At 36.8% G+C, this 19199-nt stretch overlaps 1 protein-coding gene across 2 annotated transcripts in view; it reads right to left on the reverse strand.

Moving 5' to 3' along the window:
• Window positions 1-19199, reverse strand: part of DYNC2H1 (dynein cytoplasmic 2 heavy chain 1) — a 190117-nt gene that overhangs the window by 147734 nt on the left and 23184 nt on the right. For both annotated transcript variants that reach the window (XM_072993639.2, XM_072993638.2), the window contains exons 12-31: window positions 19014-19189; window positions 17243-17438; window positions 15737-15832; window positions 15048-15188; window positions 14857-14955; window positions 14373-14512; window positions 14003-14231; window positions 13226-13353; window positions 12093-12208; window positions 10493-10620; window positions 9372-9521; window positions 7439-7644; window positions 6805-6960; window positions 6610-6724; window positions 5404-5574; window positions 4603-4985; window positions 4103-4235; window positions 2580-2697; window positions 1277-1389; window positions 1058-1177 (exon numbers count right to left, since the gene is read on the reverse strand). In XM_072993639.2, the coding sequence (XP_072849740.2) occupies window positions 1058-1177; window positions 1277-1389; window positions 2580-2697; window positions 4103-4235; window positions 4603-4985; window positions 5404-5574; window positions 6610-6724; window positions 6805-6960; window positions 7439-7644; window positions 9372-9521; window positions 10493-10620; window positions 12093-12208; window positions 13226-13353; window positions 14003-14231; window positions 14373-14512; window positions 14857-14955; window positions 15048-15188; window positions 15737-15832; window positions 17243-17438; window positions 19014-19189 (3114 nt within the window). The remainder of the gene's footprint in view (window positions 1-1057; window positions 1178-1276; window positions 1390-2579; window positions 2698-4102; window positions 4236-4602; window positions 4986-5403; window positions 5575-6609; window positions 6725-6804; window positions 6961-7438; window positions 7645-9371; window positions 9522-10492; window positions 10621-12092; window positions 12209-13225; window positions 13354-14002; window positions 14232-14372; window positions 14513-14856; window positions 14956-15047; window positions 15189-15736; window positions 15833-17242; window positions 17439-19013; window positions 19190-19199) is intronic.

A 19199-nucleotide genomic window follows, 5' to 3' on the forward strand; every position in this document is an offset into this window, starting at 1 on the left:
CACGGCCAAAGAGCCCGAAAAACTCACAGCAACTATTAGATCCCAGCCGTGAAAGCCTTTGCGAATACATTGAAATTTATATTATTATTAGTTTTATTTATATGCCGCTTTTCTTCCAACAAGGAATCTAAAGCAGCTCACATTAAGATTCACACAATTTAAAAACACAGTAAGTTAAATATTAAAAGATAAATTAAACAATATATGATTTGAAATACAATTAAAAGCTTAAAACATGAAAACATTAAAAAGATTAAAATTATCTGCTAAAATGGGGTTCAGGAATTCAGTTATAATTGTTAAAAGTCTGCCTAATGAGACAGGTCTTTAGCTTTTTTCGGAAGGATAAAAGGGAAGGGGCCATCCTGATCTCCCGAGGGAGAGCATTCCATAGTGCAACAAAGAAGGCCCTCTCCCATGTCCCCATCAGCTGTGCTTACTATGTTTCTAAACAATATATCCCCATTCTGTATTTTGTATCCAAAGTAAGAGCTTAATAAAACACCAGGGGACACTATCTAACATTCACTTAATAGTTGTTCTCGGTTTTTCGGGCTCTTTGGCCGTGTTCTGAAGGTTGTTCTTCCTAACGTTTTGCCAGTCTCTGTGACCAGCATCTTCAGAGGACAGCAACCTGTGCACAGGTTGACCAGAGCACAAGTTGCTGTCCTCTGAAGATGCCGGCCACAGAGACTGGCGAAACGCTAGGAAGAATAACCTTCAGAACACGGCCAAAGAGCCTGAAAAACCGAGAACAACCATTAGATCCCAGCCGTGAAAGCCTTTGTGAATATATTCACTTAATAATCCAACTAAAACATAATGGATTGGATCCAAGTTAATAGTTAAAGAGTACTCCATTGAAATCATATTTACTTTATTCCCATTTATTTCAATGCAGCAATTAAATATAGTGAAGTCAGAATTCAATCTATTATTTTTAACTGATAGAACACAGTAAATATTTTTTGGTGAAATCAGTTATTTCTCCAAAATAGTTTCTCTTTAAATGATGTTAATAACAACTGTGTTCCAGAGGAGGAAAGAAAAAAACTACCTGTGAGGGAAATAGCAATGGATCAATCGAACCCTGTGATCTTTTCCCAGTAGTTACACAGTCAATAAGTAGTTGTTTCAATGTCTCCTTCATCTCTGAAGACAGTTTGCTTAGCCAAACCTGGCAAAAAAAGTATCAAAATAAATATTACAATCCACAAAACACATTAGCTCCTCAAATGTCTTGATACTACTGTATATCTGGAGCTTATTTTCTTACCTCAACATCGTTGGACAAGAGAATTTTATTTTTAAAAGGTACAACTTCACCTTCTAAAGACTTCATTGCAATTATGTGTTTAAAATCTTCATCAAAGTTTACGCTGTGAATTCCTGTTAATTGATAGGAACATGTGCAATTAATAAAATGCAATCCATACTGACTTTTTACACAACTGTGAAGCTTTTCTATTACAATACATTATTTCATGAGAGGATATACAGCTACAGTCAAATTAAATCAGTGCTTTTGTGATAGCCTACATGATTTCAACTTACAAGGATGTGTGAACAAAAAGAATATGCACTTTTTAGAAAGCAAAACATCGGAGGGAAAATTTTGACCAAACATCTGAAGATGGGAAACTGCAATTTCCATCCTTCCATATATTCTTTCAAAATGGAGCATAAGGACTCCTCTCTCTTTTTCCCCTAAATGAAGCTTATTGCAACCAAATCCTTGAAGGTCTCCCTTGTAAGAGAACTATAAAAACTCACTGCCAGCCTTCCCAAGTTAACTCCTGCTTTATAACTAGTCAGATACATTATCTGTGGTGACTATAAATCAATTCCAAGCAACCACTGCTTGGAAATTAGAAGACTTCTACCTTTTTTTAACCTTTTTCTTTCTCCTCAGAAGCTATCTATGAGTCAGAAATTCATCTTTTGGGTAGACATGCTGTAATTATTTTTAGAAAAGTATAAACTTAAACTTTTTTTGCAAGGTTAAGCAAATGCAACATGCAAACTGGAAAATGACAGACGTGATCAACAGCGGCTCTAGTAAATATAACATATATTTGCACTGGGGTTAAGGAATTTGCTGTTGATTACATCCACAATATTGTGGTATAAAAACATGAGTGCTTCCCCTACTCTGACTGGAAAAACTTGTGTGGATTAAAAAATACATTGTGTGAAGTAGTTCCACATTTCTATGCGAATCTGCACAGAAGAAATGGATTACAAGAGCAACAATGTCTTCTTTAACAGTGTAGTCTTTCAAAAGGCATCTCAAAACTGTACACAACATGAACAGACACTAAGGGTGAGGGGTTTTTTAAGCGTGAAAACTATTTATTTTATTTATATCCCACCTATCTGGTCTTACGACCACTCTAGGCGGCTAGAGCATTTTGTTTTCATTCAACTTTTACTCTGTTCTCAGTCTTAGGTTTTGCAGTACAGAAGTGGGCAGACAATGTCCTTAGCTGGGAAAAGTCATCATACTGACACACACAAAAATGACAGGGAATGGAAGTTTTGCAGCTTGAAAAACACTTATGGAATACTTCATAGCTTACCAGCAAAAAGCTTCTTCAGGTGAGACTGAATAACTAATGGATTGGTGGACTGTCCCAAAATTTCCAGAAGATCATCATCTCCAATGAAATAGAATCTAGGGAATGCAGAACGCTTTTCCTGTTTAAAAATAGATAGCTCTGTCTCCTCAAGATATTGAAGTAATACATGTTTAAAAAAATACAATACTAATATAATATTATACATTTCAGAAATGAAAATGTTATGTTAGTTACTTACTTACTGGGGAAGCCCATTCTGGTTTGCAAGGAAAGAGACATCCAACAGTTTGGGTTATTCCCAACACCAACAGTGAGCTCTCTACCCCATTAGACTGGCATCTGGGGTGGTAAGATATCTGCTAGGGATCCACTAAAGTAACACACTTTTCAGATTGGTGGAGCTGAACTCCCAAAGGAGATACGAGTGAAGCTCCAGAATCAGAAGCAGGTGCATATGACTTTGAGATATGATGTCTATTAGCAAGGTGCTAGAAAGAGCTGTAATGTACAGGAATGATGGTGGGCCCATGCTACTACTGAGATGTATGAAATCATTAAACCCAAAAAGTGAGCAAGAGACATCACTTCTGCTGAGCACTGCTGTCTGAAAGGGGCCATTTGCTTGACTAATTTGCTGGCACTCTCCTTAGAGAGGAAGAGAAGGCCCCTTTGGTGTCTGTCTATAAAAGCTCCCTTGTGAGTAGTGCTTTGAAAAAGAATTAAGAAACTCCTTTTTAAATTTAGGAAGAGTTCATGAAATACTAGACGTGAAAATATGTTCCCCCACAATGTAACGGCTTAAAACAGCAAGATGTCTAAATCTAGCAGATGTGTATTCCCTGTAGATAGATGTGGTCTGCTATCATGAGTTGGTAAAAATGGCTGACACCATATAGTTGCTCTAAAGAGATCACCCAAATTAAAAAGAGAGACCCCTGTGAGAAAATGTGAAAGATCTGTGGTGAAAGATAAAAATAGCAAGCCTGTGGGGAATGGAGAGAGCCAAAATACTGCCCAAAGACAGGTACTGATCAGGGGCAGAAGCCAAGCCCGTACAGCTTAAACAAAGTCTCTTTAGAGAGTTATCCCTGGCATGCCTGGGGACAGAGAGAAATAACCCAAACCACTGGATAACCCTTCTTTGCAGATTAAGAAAGAGAATTTGTGCACATTATATTTTATCATGGCGTCCATAAGAGATCTCACTGCTTTACTAGAGCAAGGCAATTGAAAATAGGGAATTTTCTTCATAAGCAACTATCCAGAAAGCATTTGAAAACGACATAAATCAGAATTTTACAATGTGCTTACCTACTAACAGCAAGCTATTCCCATTCCCCCGTCCTGCTCAATATTCTACTGAACCAACCTAATCTTTACTCTTGCTTTTTGAGTAGGGGAGTTGCCCCCTTAGTTTATTTCTTCCTGAAACTTCTGCAAACTTTGAGGGACAATGATATCTCCATTTCTATCAGCTCTGAATAGCTACGTCCAGTGTTATAAAAATTATTAGGAATTTGTACCTCTAAGAATTCGTTCAAGGATTTTTGACATCTCTGAAGCTGGTCAAGAATAGTAATCAAGGCATTTCTTATTCCAGCTCGAGCGTTCAAGGATGTTATGCGGTTGTCTTGCTTAATATCTGCCAGTATTGATCTTTATAAAGAAACAGAATGATATGGAAAAAACATATTAAAAACATATAGTTTAAAAGACAGTTAAGTGTACACATCAAAATTATCATATTCAATCTTGCCTAATATGGTTCACTCCAGATGAGTTGAACTACAGATCCCATCACCTCCAGGCAATAGCATTATTAGAAATGATGGGAGTTGTAGTTTAAGATATCTGGAAGACAGCATGGAAAAGGCTAGAATAAAATATCAATGCTGTCTCTTAACACAGCAGCACATGGAATTTAATTAAGATTTGCATAATTTGCAGACTACTATGTCCTGTTTGCCCATTAAAAATATTTTGAAAAAGGAGGATTGAGAATGTTATGGAAAATACAATTTACCTAAATTCTTCATCCACTCTATTGAAGCGTGATTGCTCCCTGGGTAAAGCTCCACGACCAAAAATGGGTTCCAGATAGACCCATTTCCTTTGAATTTGGTTTAAATTCTGCAGATACTCATCCAGCTCAGAAAGTTTCTTCTCCCAGACAGAAACCTTATCTTGGAAGCCTTTGTAATATGGAGAGTCCTTTAGGGACTGAAGGAGGCATCGATTATCACCGACTTGGTTCACAATGTCTTTCCAGTCCTTAATCAATTTGATCATCCGATTCTGGCTATCTTCATAATCGGTTAATGTAAAGACTGCTCCAATTCCCCAAAGCTCCAGCTCACGCAAGGCTTCTCTGATTGTGACCTCACCATGAGCCCGACTATTCAGATCCTGTTTTCAAATATAAAGTACATTTTAATGAATTAAACAATTGATTCTCCTTCATGGTTCCAAGAAGTCAAAAGAGAGAATCAGTGCCATGTTTTCTTTTCAATCAAATGAATGGAAATTATATATTACTATACATGTGGGTAGTGCTTTTTCAGAGCATCAATTAAAGTAAAACATGAAAAAATCCACCTTTTAATATAAATAACAGTCATTCTCATCAACAAACTTACATAAATTAAATGAATCTCAAATTGGCATCTGTACCAAGAAGAAAGAAGTGGTTCAGCAGATTTTTAGGCTATCATGTTTTTTTGTTGTTGTTCTATATGGAGGCTACAAAAACATTGGACAGCTCAAATAAATAATTATTCCAAGTAATTTTACAGCTGATAGCACATGTTTCAATAATAATTCATACCTTAAGTTCTGCTGCTTTTTCCACAATGATGTCTGCCACTTTTAGGAGGTCTCCAAATACTAGGTTCTCTAAACTAGTACCCCTGGGAAAACGAAGTATGCGAAAGAGATCCAGCCAATGATCTGGAGACAAGTGTTCTCCTCTAACATATTTCAACACTGGAAGTGTCATCTGGAGTTTTTAAAAAATGCATATATAAGCCCACCTAATTTGAAGATGGTATCCTACTATTTAAGAATACAACTTTCTGATATATACGTAACAGCACAATACTAAGTGACATCTTCCTAGAAGTAAGCCACAATGCTTTCAATGGAACTTATACCCAAAACTTCCATCTTCAGTTCTTTATTTTACAGTAAGTACTAATAATATAGTTGATTTAGTGTTTCCACTGTTGATGGTGGACATATTTCATTTTAAGCAATACAGAGATGTTCAGCAAGAGATACATATTGCAGTAGCAATGTTATGGAAGAGCTTTAACCTTAAACAATGCTGAAGTAAAAAAAAAACATGTTGAAAGCTTTGATCAGCCAAGAGCTAAAACCTTATTGAGGTGTGAGGGTGGTGGAGAGCTAGGGGCACAAATAACTCCCAAACATAAATGTCCCACCTGCCCAGAACTCACTCAGACCTTTCTACAGTCAGCATAAAGAAGAGGTATCTGTGTGTTCTCTGTATGTGCTTACAGTGCTTGCATGGAAGGCAGAACTAATAAGGCCTCATAATCGCATGCATATTCAGGTGAACATCCTTACAGGTACCTCTTAAGAGGCACATGAAGCTCTCAGTAACTTCTCCGAAGTGTCCCTGGGCACATAAGTTATACATATCCCCTCCATTACCTACACTATACACTTTACAGGTGTAACACCTGAATGGAGCATAGAGCACACCATATAATTAATTAATGATGTCTAATTTCAGTTAGGAACACTCTTATGTTATTTCCTACTTTTTTATTCTCAGCATCCATAAACAATAAGAGAATAATAGTTATGGCACATTCTATGAAACATGCAGGGAAATAATACACTTTGTACAGTTAGAATGCCATATGCCAGCTAAAGACCTCAATAAATATCTACCCTTCTTCATGAAGGTACAATTATATACAGCTTTTCCAAATACAGTATTTCCTTACAGACTCTTCTAAAACACATCCCAAAGCCCATTTGCTCTGTTTCTCTTTCAGCATCTTACTTTGTATTTGTCAACCTCTTTTTGCAACTTCACAGTCATGATAGTGTGTTCCTCAACTTTCCTCAGTTTATCATGCCAGTTCAACAGAAATTCTTCAAACAGGTAGGTCTTGCTCCTGCATGAATGAAATGTTAAGTTCACCACAGGTAAAATACTGTTATAAACAAGGGATTTAAAGAACAGAAAGAGCCAGACCTAAAAGTAATCCAATCTTCATTGGCTTTTTCTCGAAAACCTTCATAAAATTCTTCATACAGGGCCCAGATTTCTGCACAACTCTCAATATCTCTGCGGACTTCATTGGCTAAAGAGAAATCAGGCTCTTCTAATTCAAAATGGCTGCAGTCATTACTAAAGAAAAAAAAATATGGCAATGTTAAAATTGTATGCAGAATAAAAAAATTCCATACCACTGTCTCTTAGTTTCGTAAACACAAAGCTCCCATCCTGTCACTGGCTGTTCCACATAAATTCAAACAATGCTATAGTAATGTGGTTCTCTCAACAATTCACTGAGCTCTGGTAACCACATATTTTTAATTACCTTTAATAAGTCCTTGGTCAGGTGAACAATTTAGTTTTCAAGTAATATGGTTGTTATGACCTGGTACAAAATTGAAAAGAGGTCCTGATCTTTCTGTTTTATAATAGTGACCCCAAATAGAAGCTGTATGTTTCTTTGCTATTTAAGATAGGCACAGACCTGATAATTTTTTAAAACTGTACTTCACTATGGTTACCTGTCTCACTTGCTTTTTAAAAAAATACTTTCTGCATGATATTCCTCAAATATTGATATACATCTGTGTATACATTAAAATTAACATACATCAGTTTTTGTTTTGTATCTTCAAGTTCATCAAACTCAGTTTTCTTTTCCTTTATGGTCTCAGCACTTTTCTGCAACAAATCATGATCGCCAGCTTCAATTACATCATCAGTGGGCTTTAACTGATCCCAACGAGCTTTAAATTTCTCCAGTTCTTGAAGATACATATTAACACGTGACATCACATTGCTTTTCATCACTTCAATCTAAAGAGGATATAAAAACAATCTTACTGATTTGCTTTAGCAATTTAGCTTTATTTAAAATTACATTATAGATGAAATAAACAGTATACTTTTTTTCTTCTTGTGCTGTATTTTGTGTTCCACATTATGAAAAGCTAAAGGCATAATAAAATATGAGTGCAATCCAGATTCTAGCATCGCATTTACAAAAGATTTACAAGCCTCATGCAAGAGACCACAGAAACTGATAAACAGCAGCACTGGCAATCATGCCTACTGTGTTTCCCTGAAAATAAGACAGGGTCTTATATTAAATTTTGCTCCAAAAACCTCATTAGGGCTTATTTTCAGGGGATGTTTCATTTTACAGTCATATCATCTTCTTCTGGTTGCTGCACAATGCAGCACAGTGGTGGAGGGTGGGGTTTCACTTAACTAGAGGTTATTTGGGGGGTAGGGCTTATATTACGAGCATCGCAAAAAATCATACTAGGGCTTATTTTCAGGGTAGGTCTTATTTTCAGGGAAACAAGGTAGTCTTCAGGATTAGAATACAGTGGTACCTCGACTTGAGAATGCCCCTACATAAGAATGATTTGAGTTAAGAACAGCTCCGTTCACAAAAAGTTGCTTCGACTTGAGAACAGAGCCTTGACTTAAGAACCAAAAAAGAAGAAGAAAAAACCTTTCCTGCCCTTTTTTTGACCTAAGTTCACCTTACGTCAAAAGAAGAAAAAAAATTTAAAAATTCACCCCCTAGTGGTAGATACAGATTAACCATCTTTGCATTAGTTCCTATGGGAACCAATGCTTCAACTTAAGAACAGCGCCTCAATTTAAGAACAAAAACAGCAGATACAGATTAAATGGTTTTCAATGCATTCGTGTGGGAAATGGTGTTTCGACTTTAGAACGTTTTGACTTAAGAACGCAGTCCCAATACAGATTAAGTTCTTAAATCAAGGTACCACTGTACATTGAAACACGATTAATCTGTTCCAGCTGGGAAAAAACCCATTCCAGCAGGGACTAAAAACACACTGCAAGACCCATCATAAGCCCCCACCCAGCCAGCCCAAACCGTAGGTGCTACAGAACCAAACATAGCAAAATGTTGTGACCGAAGCTGGTCATACCTCAAATTGGTCACAAGTCAAGACGGTTGTAAGTCAAGGCACCACTGTATCAGTATCCTCATTGTTTAAAGATCCCTGTATCATTTTAAATAATTACATATTCCCAACTTTAAATCCAGAGCTTTATACTCTGTGACTCTGTGCTCCTTTTTGAAGTAAATTTGCATTTTCCTCACAAGGAGCATAGGGAGTAAAAAAGTGAATTTACTTGCACATTGTGGATATATTTCTGACGAACTGCTAGGATGATACAAAGCTCTCTGGGGCCTCTGCCTTCGCCCCAAAGTGAACACTTACTGGGAGTCCCTATATTTTTTCCCAATGTAAATCTAAATAGATATGAATATAACAAATGTTTGTTTGAAAATATGTGTAATCTACAGATACATTTGTCAGAGAGCTTTGATTTATTGCAGCTTATTTAAAACATACGTGGTGTAGCAAAATCACATTTGGTCTCATATAACATGTCAAGTCACCTGCAGTGCATAGTCAGCTCATACCACTGAAGGATCACAACGTAAGTTATTTCCTTTAATTGATAATATTTTCACATTTTCTGACATACAATAACTATCTCAATGCACATTTGTACAATTGATGCCAAATTACCTGCTCTTTAACCATCAGCTGATGACTTTCCATCATTAATTCAAATTTGTCCCACGTTGCTCTTAGGTTACCAATTGTTTCAATACCACCACCAGCCACAGTTCTCAAAAGTTTGTTTTTACTTTCTGCTTCTTTAAAAAGGAGGAAAACCTAAATGAACAAATTTTATATGAATATAAATATTAAGCAAATGTAGAATCTTGGCTTATTTCAATAAACATGAGATCTTTAGCCATGTTTGCTAACAAATATATATAAACATTCAGTATCAAAAAATAAATATGTTGACTAATAATGAAAACATTTAGAATCCATAAGAATTAACAAAATCTATTTTTAATCCAAGTTGTTTAATTAATTTTACTGTGGGACAGCAAGTGTTATGGAAGGTTACTCCAAGTCAATCATTTGTCAGATTTATTGAAAACTATGTATAACACACTTTTCGACAAGGACATAACTATTCTCCTTTTAAAGTTGCATAACTGAATGTGTGTGTGTATAATGTGAACCAAGGCTGACAAAACAGCGTTTTTAGAACACTGATGGCATTCTAAAAACATGAGCAATTTGTTCTACAAATCAGAAAAGTAGAAATACAGACTTGTAGCACTTCATCACTTCTAAATGTCTCTTATACAGCACATTCACACCAATAAAAGAGGAAATGGTATTGAATGATTCTGCACATGCAACAATAAATAGCCCACAATCCTATAGAAGCATCTTTTATTCCATTTCTGAAACCAATTTTTAATTCTTCCAAATATGCCCCCTAAAAAAACCTGTTCAAAGGATTTCACTACAGCTGACCACAAAAGGGGGGGGGGGATCCACAGTCACACAGGTTGAGACTCTCACCTATCAGCTCTAGCTCTCCCAACCCACAAGCCCCACAATTGTAGGGGAGAATTCCTGTGCATCCTTATCCCTGCCAACTACGCAAGAGGAACACAGGTGAGCATTCTCAGCAGAAGCTGAATCCTAGGCATGGTACAACTTGCACTTATGATGCTAGTTTTGTTCCGCCTGCCGTTTGCCCATATGGCAAGGAAAAAAACCTGGGTTCCTGGCTAAAACACAAGATAGAAAAGCACATTACTTAACAGTATAAAAATTACCTCCTCTTTTTTTTCTTTTAGGTTTTTATATTTTATATTATCTTCTGTTATTTCATCCACAGTTTGGGGCCTCATCACTAAGGTATTCATGGCATCATTTAGAAACGAATTAATATCATGTAGATGGGCTATAATAAAATAAATGCAATATGATTTTTTTAGAGTTTTTACAATGTACCAATAACAATGAATTATCAACAACTTCTGTGGCAGCCTTCCTCAACCCAGAGATTTTTAGATGTTCTGACTGTAATTCCCATCAGCCCCTAGGCATATTAATTGGGAATGATGTAGGCAGTGATCCAAGGCATACATAGGACTATGTGACACACCTGTGAAATACACTCAGTTTTCTTCTGGAGACATTATATTCGTGCAGAAAATCATTCAATGTAAATTTGTCCAAATCAGAGCCAAGTTTTACTGTCAGCCTAAATTATATGATTCTTCAACAAGATCCTATGAGCCCTATAAAACTTTATAAAACTGTGCCTTTTAATGGACTGCAACATTAAGAAATCAAAACAAGTTCCTATAGGCTTCATCTCTCAATTTTATACAACTACAAAATACTTTGCATTTGTAGAAGGAGTCTTAACTACTACAAAATATTTATAGAGAAAATTGCTGCAGGTCAATTTATTTCATGCAGGCATTCCAGAAATGGTGGAGAATTGAAAAAACAAAACAAAACCATCAATACCCGATTCTAAAACAAATATCAATCATTACTTCCTACCTGAAATTTGCATAACTGTAAACATAATACACCTATTCCACTAGTTCTTCCCATCCAGATACTTGATGGCTGAAATCCTATTGTGCAGTTACACAAAAAAACACCACTTTTAGAGGTGAATTGCGATAAATGAAGAAATCTTTGTAGAACTTATCTGTTGCACATGGATTCACATAATATCTACAGAGATTTCTTAACTTTTGGCTACTTACCTCTGAAGGTTACACCTTCTGTATAACTGCATAATAGGATTTCACCCCATGTTTTCTATGTAAAGTTTATACTATTTTACATAAAAAAAACAAAACCCCCGAACATATAAAACTAATCCGGGCTATGCACTTTTGGTTACATCCAGAGTACTGACAGATCTTTTGCATAGGAAAAAGCCAAACTTTAGATGTTGCCCTTCAGTACAACAAACAAAGCAGCATGAACAACTGAAAAAGTCCAAACACTTTGGGGTTTTGATACTGCTCTCCATTTAAGTTTTTTTTAAATCCCACAACTGGTCCAATAACAACTACACGGAGTACCAGATTGCCAAAACTACTTATTTAGTGAGCGATCACTTGCAAATGCTTAACTCTACAACCAATAGTACTTGGTGGCCAGTACAGAAAAACATGAGATCTGTATAACGAGACAGTTATTACAAACATAAAACCAGACAACATGTGTATAGTTATTCACAACTCTCTAAGCCTGTCAATATCCTATCAATACACTCCCATCGCAGTCAACACATTTTTTTAAATCTGTATTCAAAATACTAGTATAAAAATGCTAGGCAAAAGAATCCTAAGTAAAATTTTACTGCTATCTATAGCAGCAATAAAACTGCTTTCTTTTGACTTTTACCTTGTATGGACTTTCTCAAAGACATCACAAGGACATCGTACAACTTTTGGATCAGATCGTCGATCACAGACTTCACTGGGTTGCAATTCACTATGATGCAGTCTACTTTCACAGTGCTTCAATAATTACAACCACAAATCAATTATAATCCATATGATTCAAAGTTTACAATAAACTTTAAACAACACAGCTTGTGTTGGCATTGACATGGCATTGACCTGATTCTGACATAGCAACAAGCCAAGGTTTATTATTACAAACCAGAATCTGCACTAACCTCAGGCTTACAAAATTTCCCCTCCTTTCCCCCTCCTCTTTCACATTTTTAAAGGAAGTATGTTGTGTGTGAATTGTGCTCTGATATTCCAATTGGTTAAGTAACCACATTTAGAACTACTCATAGTTTTGCATTATACATGGTTGAACAATTTATCCATCTACCCCATATTACCTAATTTTGACTAACAGCAGGTCCCCCATGTCTTAGGTGGAGATGTCTTTCTTCCCATCAGCTCCTGTTTCATCCTTCTTAAAGCAGAGCTCAGAGACAGAATGTATTCTGTCACTAAGGTATTCTATCACTAAGGTATAATCCTCATTTCTAATTGACATTTGTAATTAATAATTGGCTTTTTAAATTGATAATTAACTCCTGTAATTACAGAAATGCAGTACCATTCATCATTACATATGGATAAAATCATTATCATTGTATGTGTTCACCATTATATTCATAAGAATATTTTAAGTACGATGTTAAGGTCAGCACCGGATTATGAGTAGGGAACCGCATAATGCAGTGCCCAATCAGTCATGAAATTCACTGGTTGACCTTGGGATAGTCACGACCTCTCAGCTTAACCTACTTCACAGTGTTGCTATGAGAATAAACACAGGTGATTACTACACTTGCTGCATTGAGTCTCTTAGAGAAAAAGTGGGGCATGAAATAGAAAAGAAATTTTCAGTTAGACTGGGTCTAATTTGACACAGAAAATTGCTGTGTGAGAGGAAATTCTCAATATTCACAAAACAATTTTTCATATGCAAGTGAATTTCACATGTTATCCATGCTGGCAAAACGAACACGTAGTAGGTGATTATTCATATATAATTCTTTTACTGCTTGGTACCTTGGAAGGCGCTCCACTTCTTTTCCTCTCACTTTTAGGGCTTTGAAATTTTTTTCCCAGTCCTGCTCATTGAATAAATTGTTCTCCACAAGTTCTTCCATATCCACTTGCCCAATTATTACCCACTCCTTTGCACAGCATCCATGTTTTTGTAACAAAGAAAATGAAATATCTTTTAGAACTAAGTAGTCAATATAAAATTCTCTGCACTGAATCAAGAGATATGCTCTATGCATTTGGGGGTTAAAGGTTCTGGATATGAAAATCCATGAAACGATCATATTCTAAATTCCAAGCATTTCTTAAATATTGCCATCTCTCATAATGCTGAAATCTTAATTGGAACTGTCATGCTTTAAATTAATATATATTTATAGAGATTTATGCTGCATAGATATATACTATATCATATTAAGATCAAAAAAATTAAGGCTACAGTTTTAATCAAATTTGCAAGTAAATCCATTGAACTCAGTGGGGTATATTTCCAAATAAGCCTGTTTATATATCTAACAAAAGCACATCCATGAACATCTAAGCCCTATTAAGGTGTTACAGCCTGGAGCTTTTAAGTAGAGACACAAGTAAGACCCATTTCCAAGGTCCTTGCCTACCCAGAAGTCTCTCAATCCTTCACACATTCAATGCAAAGGTCTGAAGAGGCATCTGTAACCACATTCACCTAAACGAGAGCACAAAGTGACAGATAGGAGTGTTGTACTATGTCTATGACCCCACCCTCAGGAGAATTTGAACCAGATGCATCAATTCATATACCTTAAATTGATCTGCAACTTCTGCCAATCTTCGGAACAAGTCTTCTGCTTTACTAAAAGTGGTCAGAAATCCACTTGCATTTCTTTCAGTCATGACAGAAAAAACTGACTCCTCATCTGTCTCACTGACTCCCTTAAACTGGTTAGGGATAGAGATGAATCTCTTCATTTCTCTATAGTATCTTGCTCGTACTTCTTCAAAAGGAGGCTTGAACTGCAATCTCCCTTGTCTGAAAAATTAATTAATATATTAAAACTTTGATCCTCAAACCACATTCCATGAAGCAATAAGGCTGCATTTAATCTATTAGTAGGTATGGAAACACACATGCATCTTTCATTTTTTTGACCAACTGGAATATATAACCTACTTGTAAGTTAAATCAATGTTTATTTCTGGCAGGTTTTCATTTAGTGCTTCCAAACCCATTTGATACTGATGTTCCAAAGCTTTATATAGTTGATAATTCCAGTGTTGTCTCCATGCTTTCATGTCACGGGAATGGAAACCCTACAATTGAGAGAGATGTGTTACAAATTCTTAATAATATGTTCAATCATCACAGATAAAGGCTTTATACATGCACACCATCCTATGGCTCCCAAGAAGCCCAAGGGAACCTTGGGCTCCACAACAGGAAGCTTTTAATTAGTGTAAATTAAAGGTGCTAAAATCTAAGCTATGCCAGGTGCAAAATTATGCAATAGGATTCTGCCCAATAGGTCCACTGAGATTACCAGCTGGATTCAAGGCACTAGAAGAAAAGCATTGTGTATAACCTTAGAACTCTAAACATTTTTGCATTGATTTCCCATGATATTTTACTTCAAAGTTAATAAGCAATGATGTCATGCCTGTGATTCAAGGCTGGAAAACCCTGCTCGGAGTTCCTGCAAGCCATCTTTCCATCTTTGTTGTTGCCGAAGTAGGTCAATGTTCATCAGGCCAACTACCTAGCAAATAGAATTTTAAAAACGCTAAAGTTTGTCAAGAACAAAGAGGAAAACAAAAATGAAGCAAATTAACACATGATGTTTAAGCCCACCTTTTCTGTAAAATTAGTGTGCCATTTCCTCAACTTTCTGTTTTCTGTGGCAAGTCGTTCTGCTGCACTTTGAAGTTTCTTGATATATGTTTCTAGTTCTTTAGGATTATCCCATGTTATTTGTCCCTCTGCTTTTGAGTGCTATGAGAAACAGAAAATACACAAATGAGTAGCAAATTTTTAATTCTTTGAAAATAAAATATATCTACTTTCTCATTAGCATACCCATGGCTTCATACAGAATCCATATGCAGATTTTAAAAACTAGTTACTTTAAGCAAAGAAAGGCAGAGAATTAAAAATGGACATATTTTTCTTTTTTTGTTTATACTAATACGTAGTTTCTATGGACGGAAAAGAGCAGATACGGATTAAATGGTTTTCAATGCATTCCTATGGGAAATGCAGATTCAACATAAGAACTTTTCAACCTGAGAACCACCTTCCAATACGGATTAAGTTCTTAAGTAGAGACCCCACTGTACTTTTTTGTTTAATTCTCTTTTTGTTTATACTAATACTTTTTTGTTTAATTCTCTTCTACATTCCTCATACTATGAACTGCCTTCTTCAGGAAGGATAAGTATTCTTAAGAAACTTCATGCACCCTCTTCCTTTCCATGCTGCATGAATTAAAGCTTCTGGAAGACAATGTAACAAAATGCTGAAACAGTAAAAAAAGGAATTACTTTAATTATCTGTTCAAATGCTAAAGCAGATTGTAGCATCATTGGCTTCTGACTTGGAATCATTTGCTGATCAATGCTGTTGTAAAAATGAGCTACCTATAAAAAGGAAAGAAAAAAGAATATGAAGCCCATTATGAATAAGCACCATATTTAGCCTTAACTGCATCTCTCTCTGGTTATTATTTTATGTATTACAGTATTTAGAATCTATATCACATTATTATTTACTAGAGATGGGGGTATTTGTATTCGTAGACGAATACCAGTATCTCCCCACAGGTGGAAATAATGCTGTGCTCTGCAATGGATTAGCCACTCCTGGCTGAAGGTGGGATGACAAGCCTCTCTGCCAGGTTGCACAGTGGCTAATCCATTGCAGAGCAGAGAGCGATAGGAAGACACTGCTGCGCCTGTGGCAGTGGCCAAACGGTGAGTGAATGGTCTGGCTCCATGGGGCCGGACCCTCATTATTTCCACCTGTGGAGAGATATTCGTCTATGAATACGAATACACCCATCACTAGTAAATAGTAATGTAATATACAGTACATGCAAAATAACATACAAAATAACTCTTGTTATTTCCGCCTGTGGGGAAATATTCGTATTCATCTACGAATACCCCCATCTCTACTATTTAAATATATAATACTGATACATCAAGTGCCTGAAATGTAAACCCGAACCCCAGGAACCAGCATACATCCTGACACTGTTTGTCACAGCATTTAAATGTTTTAAATGTCCTAGCTTTTGTGACGGTCCTTTTCCAGTTAATAAACAAAGATGTTAACATCAATATGCAAAGTATTCTATGTAACTTTATATAATGTAATTTACTACTTATTTATTATTTCTATATCTTAAAAGGAGCTTGTGATACTACCTAAATGGCTGCTGTTAAAAATAAGAGAACCCTAAACATCAACTAGACATGATGGCTGAAATCCTGGCATTTAGTGTAGTAAGTGGCAACTAGCTTAGAGTTTCTGAGTCAATTGAACTTGTGGTGGAGTTGGGTCATCAAATTTCCACTGATTCAAGGGTCGTACTTTAATTGAAACTTACTACAGTAAGTAGGATTTCATCCCATGAGAACCCAACACACCAAGGAAGACTGTCTAGGCCAGCAGTCCCCAACCTTTTTAACCCTGCAGACCCGTTGGGGAAGGTGGGGCACCCTCCCACATTCGTGTGCATGTGCGAAATCTATGATTTTAGCTCTACATTTTTAAATATAACATCTATTTAAATGTTGTATTATAGAATGAGAAACAATTCTAATAGAAACTTTTTAACATTTCCAAATATTCCCCATCGTTTGGATGTCAAACTAACTGGCCTAGGTATACTTTCACATGATTAAACGATGTCAAGACCCAATGATCAACCAAAGTAAATTTATCATGGTCCACATGATACAGAGACGACAAAAGCACATCTTACAACCATCAATCAATCTGATGGCATTCAATACAGTCATAATGTGTCATTTATAATACAATACCTGTTTGAGAATCACTGCCTGCTTGCAGAATTTTTGTGCAGTATTTGATGCTTGCTGTATTTTGGCAGGAATAACAAAGCCAAGGGCAGACAACTGCCGCACCTCTCTCAGTAGGGTCACCAAGCGATCTGAATAATGTATTTTTAATGCTCCATCGGAATGATCAAGTTCCATTACTGGACTGCTGGCCTGTATGCTAAACCAAAATATTTATATCACTAGCTATTATTTCTGAAATCAATATTTCAATAAATACAAAGTAGCATACAGGAATTCAAGAATAATTGGATTGGGAGTTGGGGGCACTGCTTTACGGTGGTTCTGCTCCTTCCTGGCTGACCGTGTCCAGAGGGTAGTGCTGGGGGACAGTTGCTCTGCCCCATGGCATTTATGCCATGGGGTTCCTCAGGGCTCAATGTTGTTTAACATCTACATGGAACCGCTGGAAGAGGTCCTCAGGAGGTTTGGGCTGAGGAGTCAGCCATATGCTGACAACACTCAACTCTACCTCTTGTTTTCCACCAATCCAGGTGAGGCAGTTTCTGTGCTGAACTCATGTCTGGACCTGATAATGGACTGGATGAGGGATAATTTGAACAGGCCAATTCTGTTCAAATTATATTGGCTACCAGTTGCTGCCCGGGCCCAATTCAAAGTGCTTGTTTTGACGTATAAAGCCCGTACCGGCTTGGGCTCTGGATACCCGAAGGACTGTCCCCTTCCATATGAACCTACCCAGCAATTAAGATCTAGCCAGGGGGCCCTCTTGAAAGAGCCATCCTTCAAGGAGGTCAGAGGGATGGCTTGTAGACAAAGGGCCTTTTCAGTAGCTGCCCCCAGACTATGGAATGCCCTCCCGACTGAGATTCGTCTGGCGCCAATGTTGATGACGTTTCGGCACCAAGTCAAACCTTTCCTGTTCCAGAAGGTTTTTAACTGAAATATCAACTGTGGGTCCTGATGGCAATTTTTAGAGCACTGTATTTTTAATTGTATTTTAAGTGTTTTTATCTTTTTATTGAAATCAAATTGTTGTAAGCCACCCAGAGACCTTTGAGTAGTGCGGGCGGCATATAAGTTAAATAAATAAGTAAGAATATCTACGTTAACCAATACATCTGAAAGACTAGCTGAAATCCTGTTGCTTTTCATGCTAGCGGAAGGCAAACAGTGTAACATTTACTCACTTCTAGCTGGCAGTTATCAAGTCCCCACTAGGATTCTCAAGCATGTACCAAGCTAGCAAGCATATGCACTCCTGAGAAACCCAGCAGCAACATATTAACTGCCAGCTAGAAGTGACTGAATGTTACACTGTTTGCCTTCCACTTGTATAAAAAGCAACAGGATTTTAGCTACTGATTCTATTCTAAACTATAACAGTAACACATTCATAAAATGTGTAAACAAGAGTGACTCAAATCTTTTCATCATTGTCTTTTCCGATTTCCAGAGATGACAAAATTATACCACAGCTATCAGTATAAACCTCTTAATTTTGCATAGGCACCTAAGAGAGAATGATGCTGTGTCACATGTTCCTGTCTCTTGGTAGCCACTCCAACTCTCCCCCCAGTGACATGCAATTAACATAGCAAGAGCCCAATAATATCACTTGGGGAAGGGTTCGCCAAAACAGATGCTGCTCCTCTCTTTACTGAACATCCCTGAAAGAGCACAGCCTTTTGATTATTTTCTTCGGCAGTGACAGACTGGCAAGTGATATCAAAAGAATTGTGTCACAACTGTTCTTACCCAATGTTGTACTTACCAAAGTCCAGACTTTGGGTTTGATAAACCTGATTGTATGTCCCTGGACCAGTCATCAAATTGTTCTTGCTCATAGACCTTAAAATGTTCCAGAAGTTCATTTGCATTTTGTAGAAAGTTTTGAAATCCAGACAGGTCCCAAAGAAGGGCCTCTGCAATCTTAATGGCATCATCCACCTCAGATACA

Source organism: Pogona vitticeps, chromosome 3 (genome assembly GCF_051106095.1).
Source record: "Pogona vitticeps strain Pit_001003342236 chromosome 3, PviZW2.1, whole genome shotgun sequence".
NCBI lineage: Eukaryota > Metazoa > Chordata > Lepidosauria > Squamata > Agamidae > Pogona > Pogona vitticeps.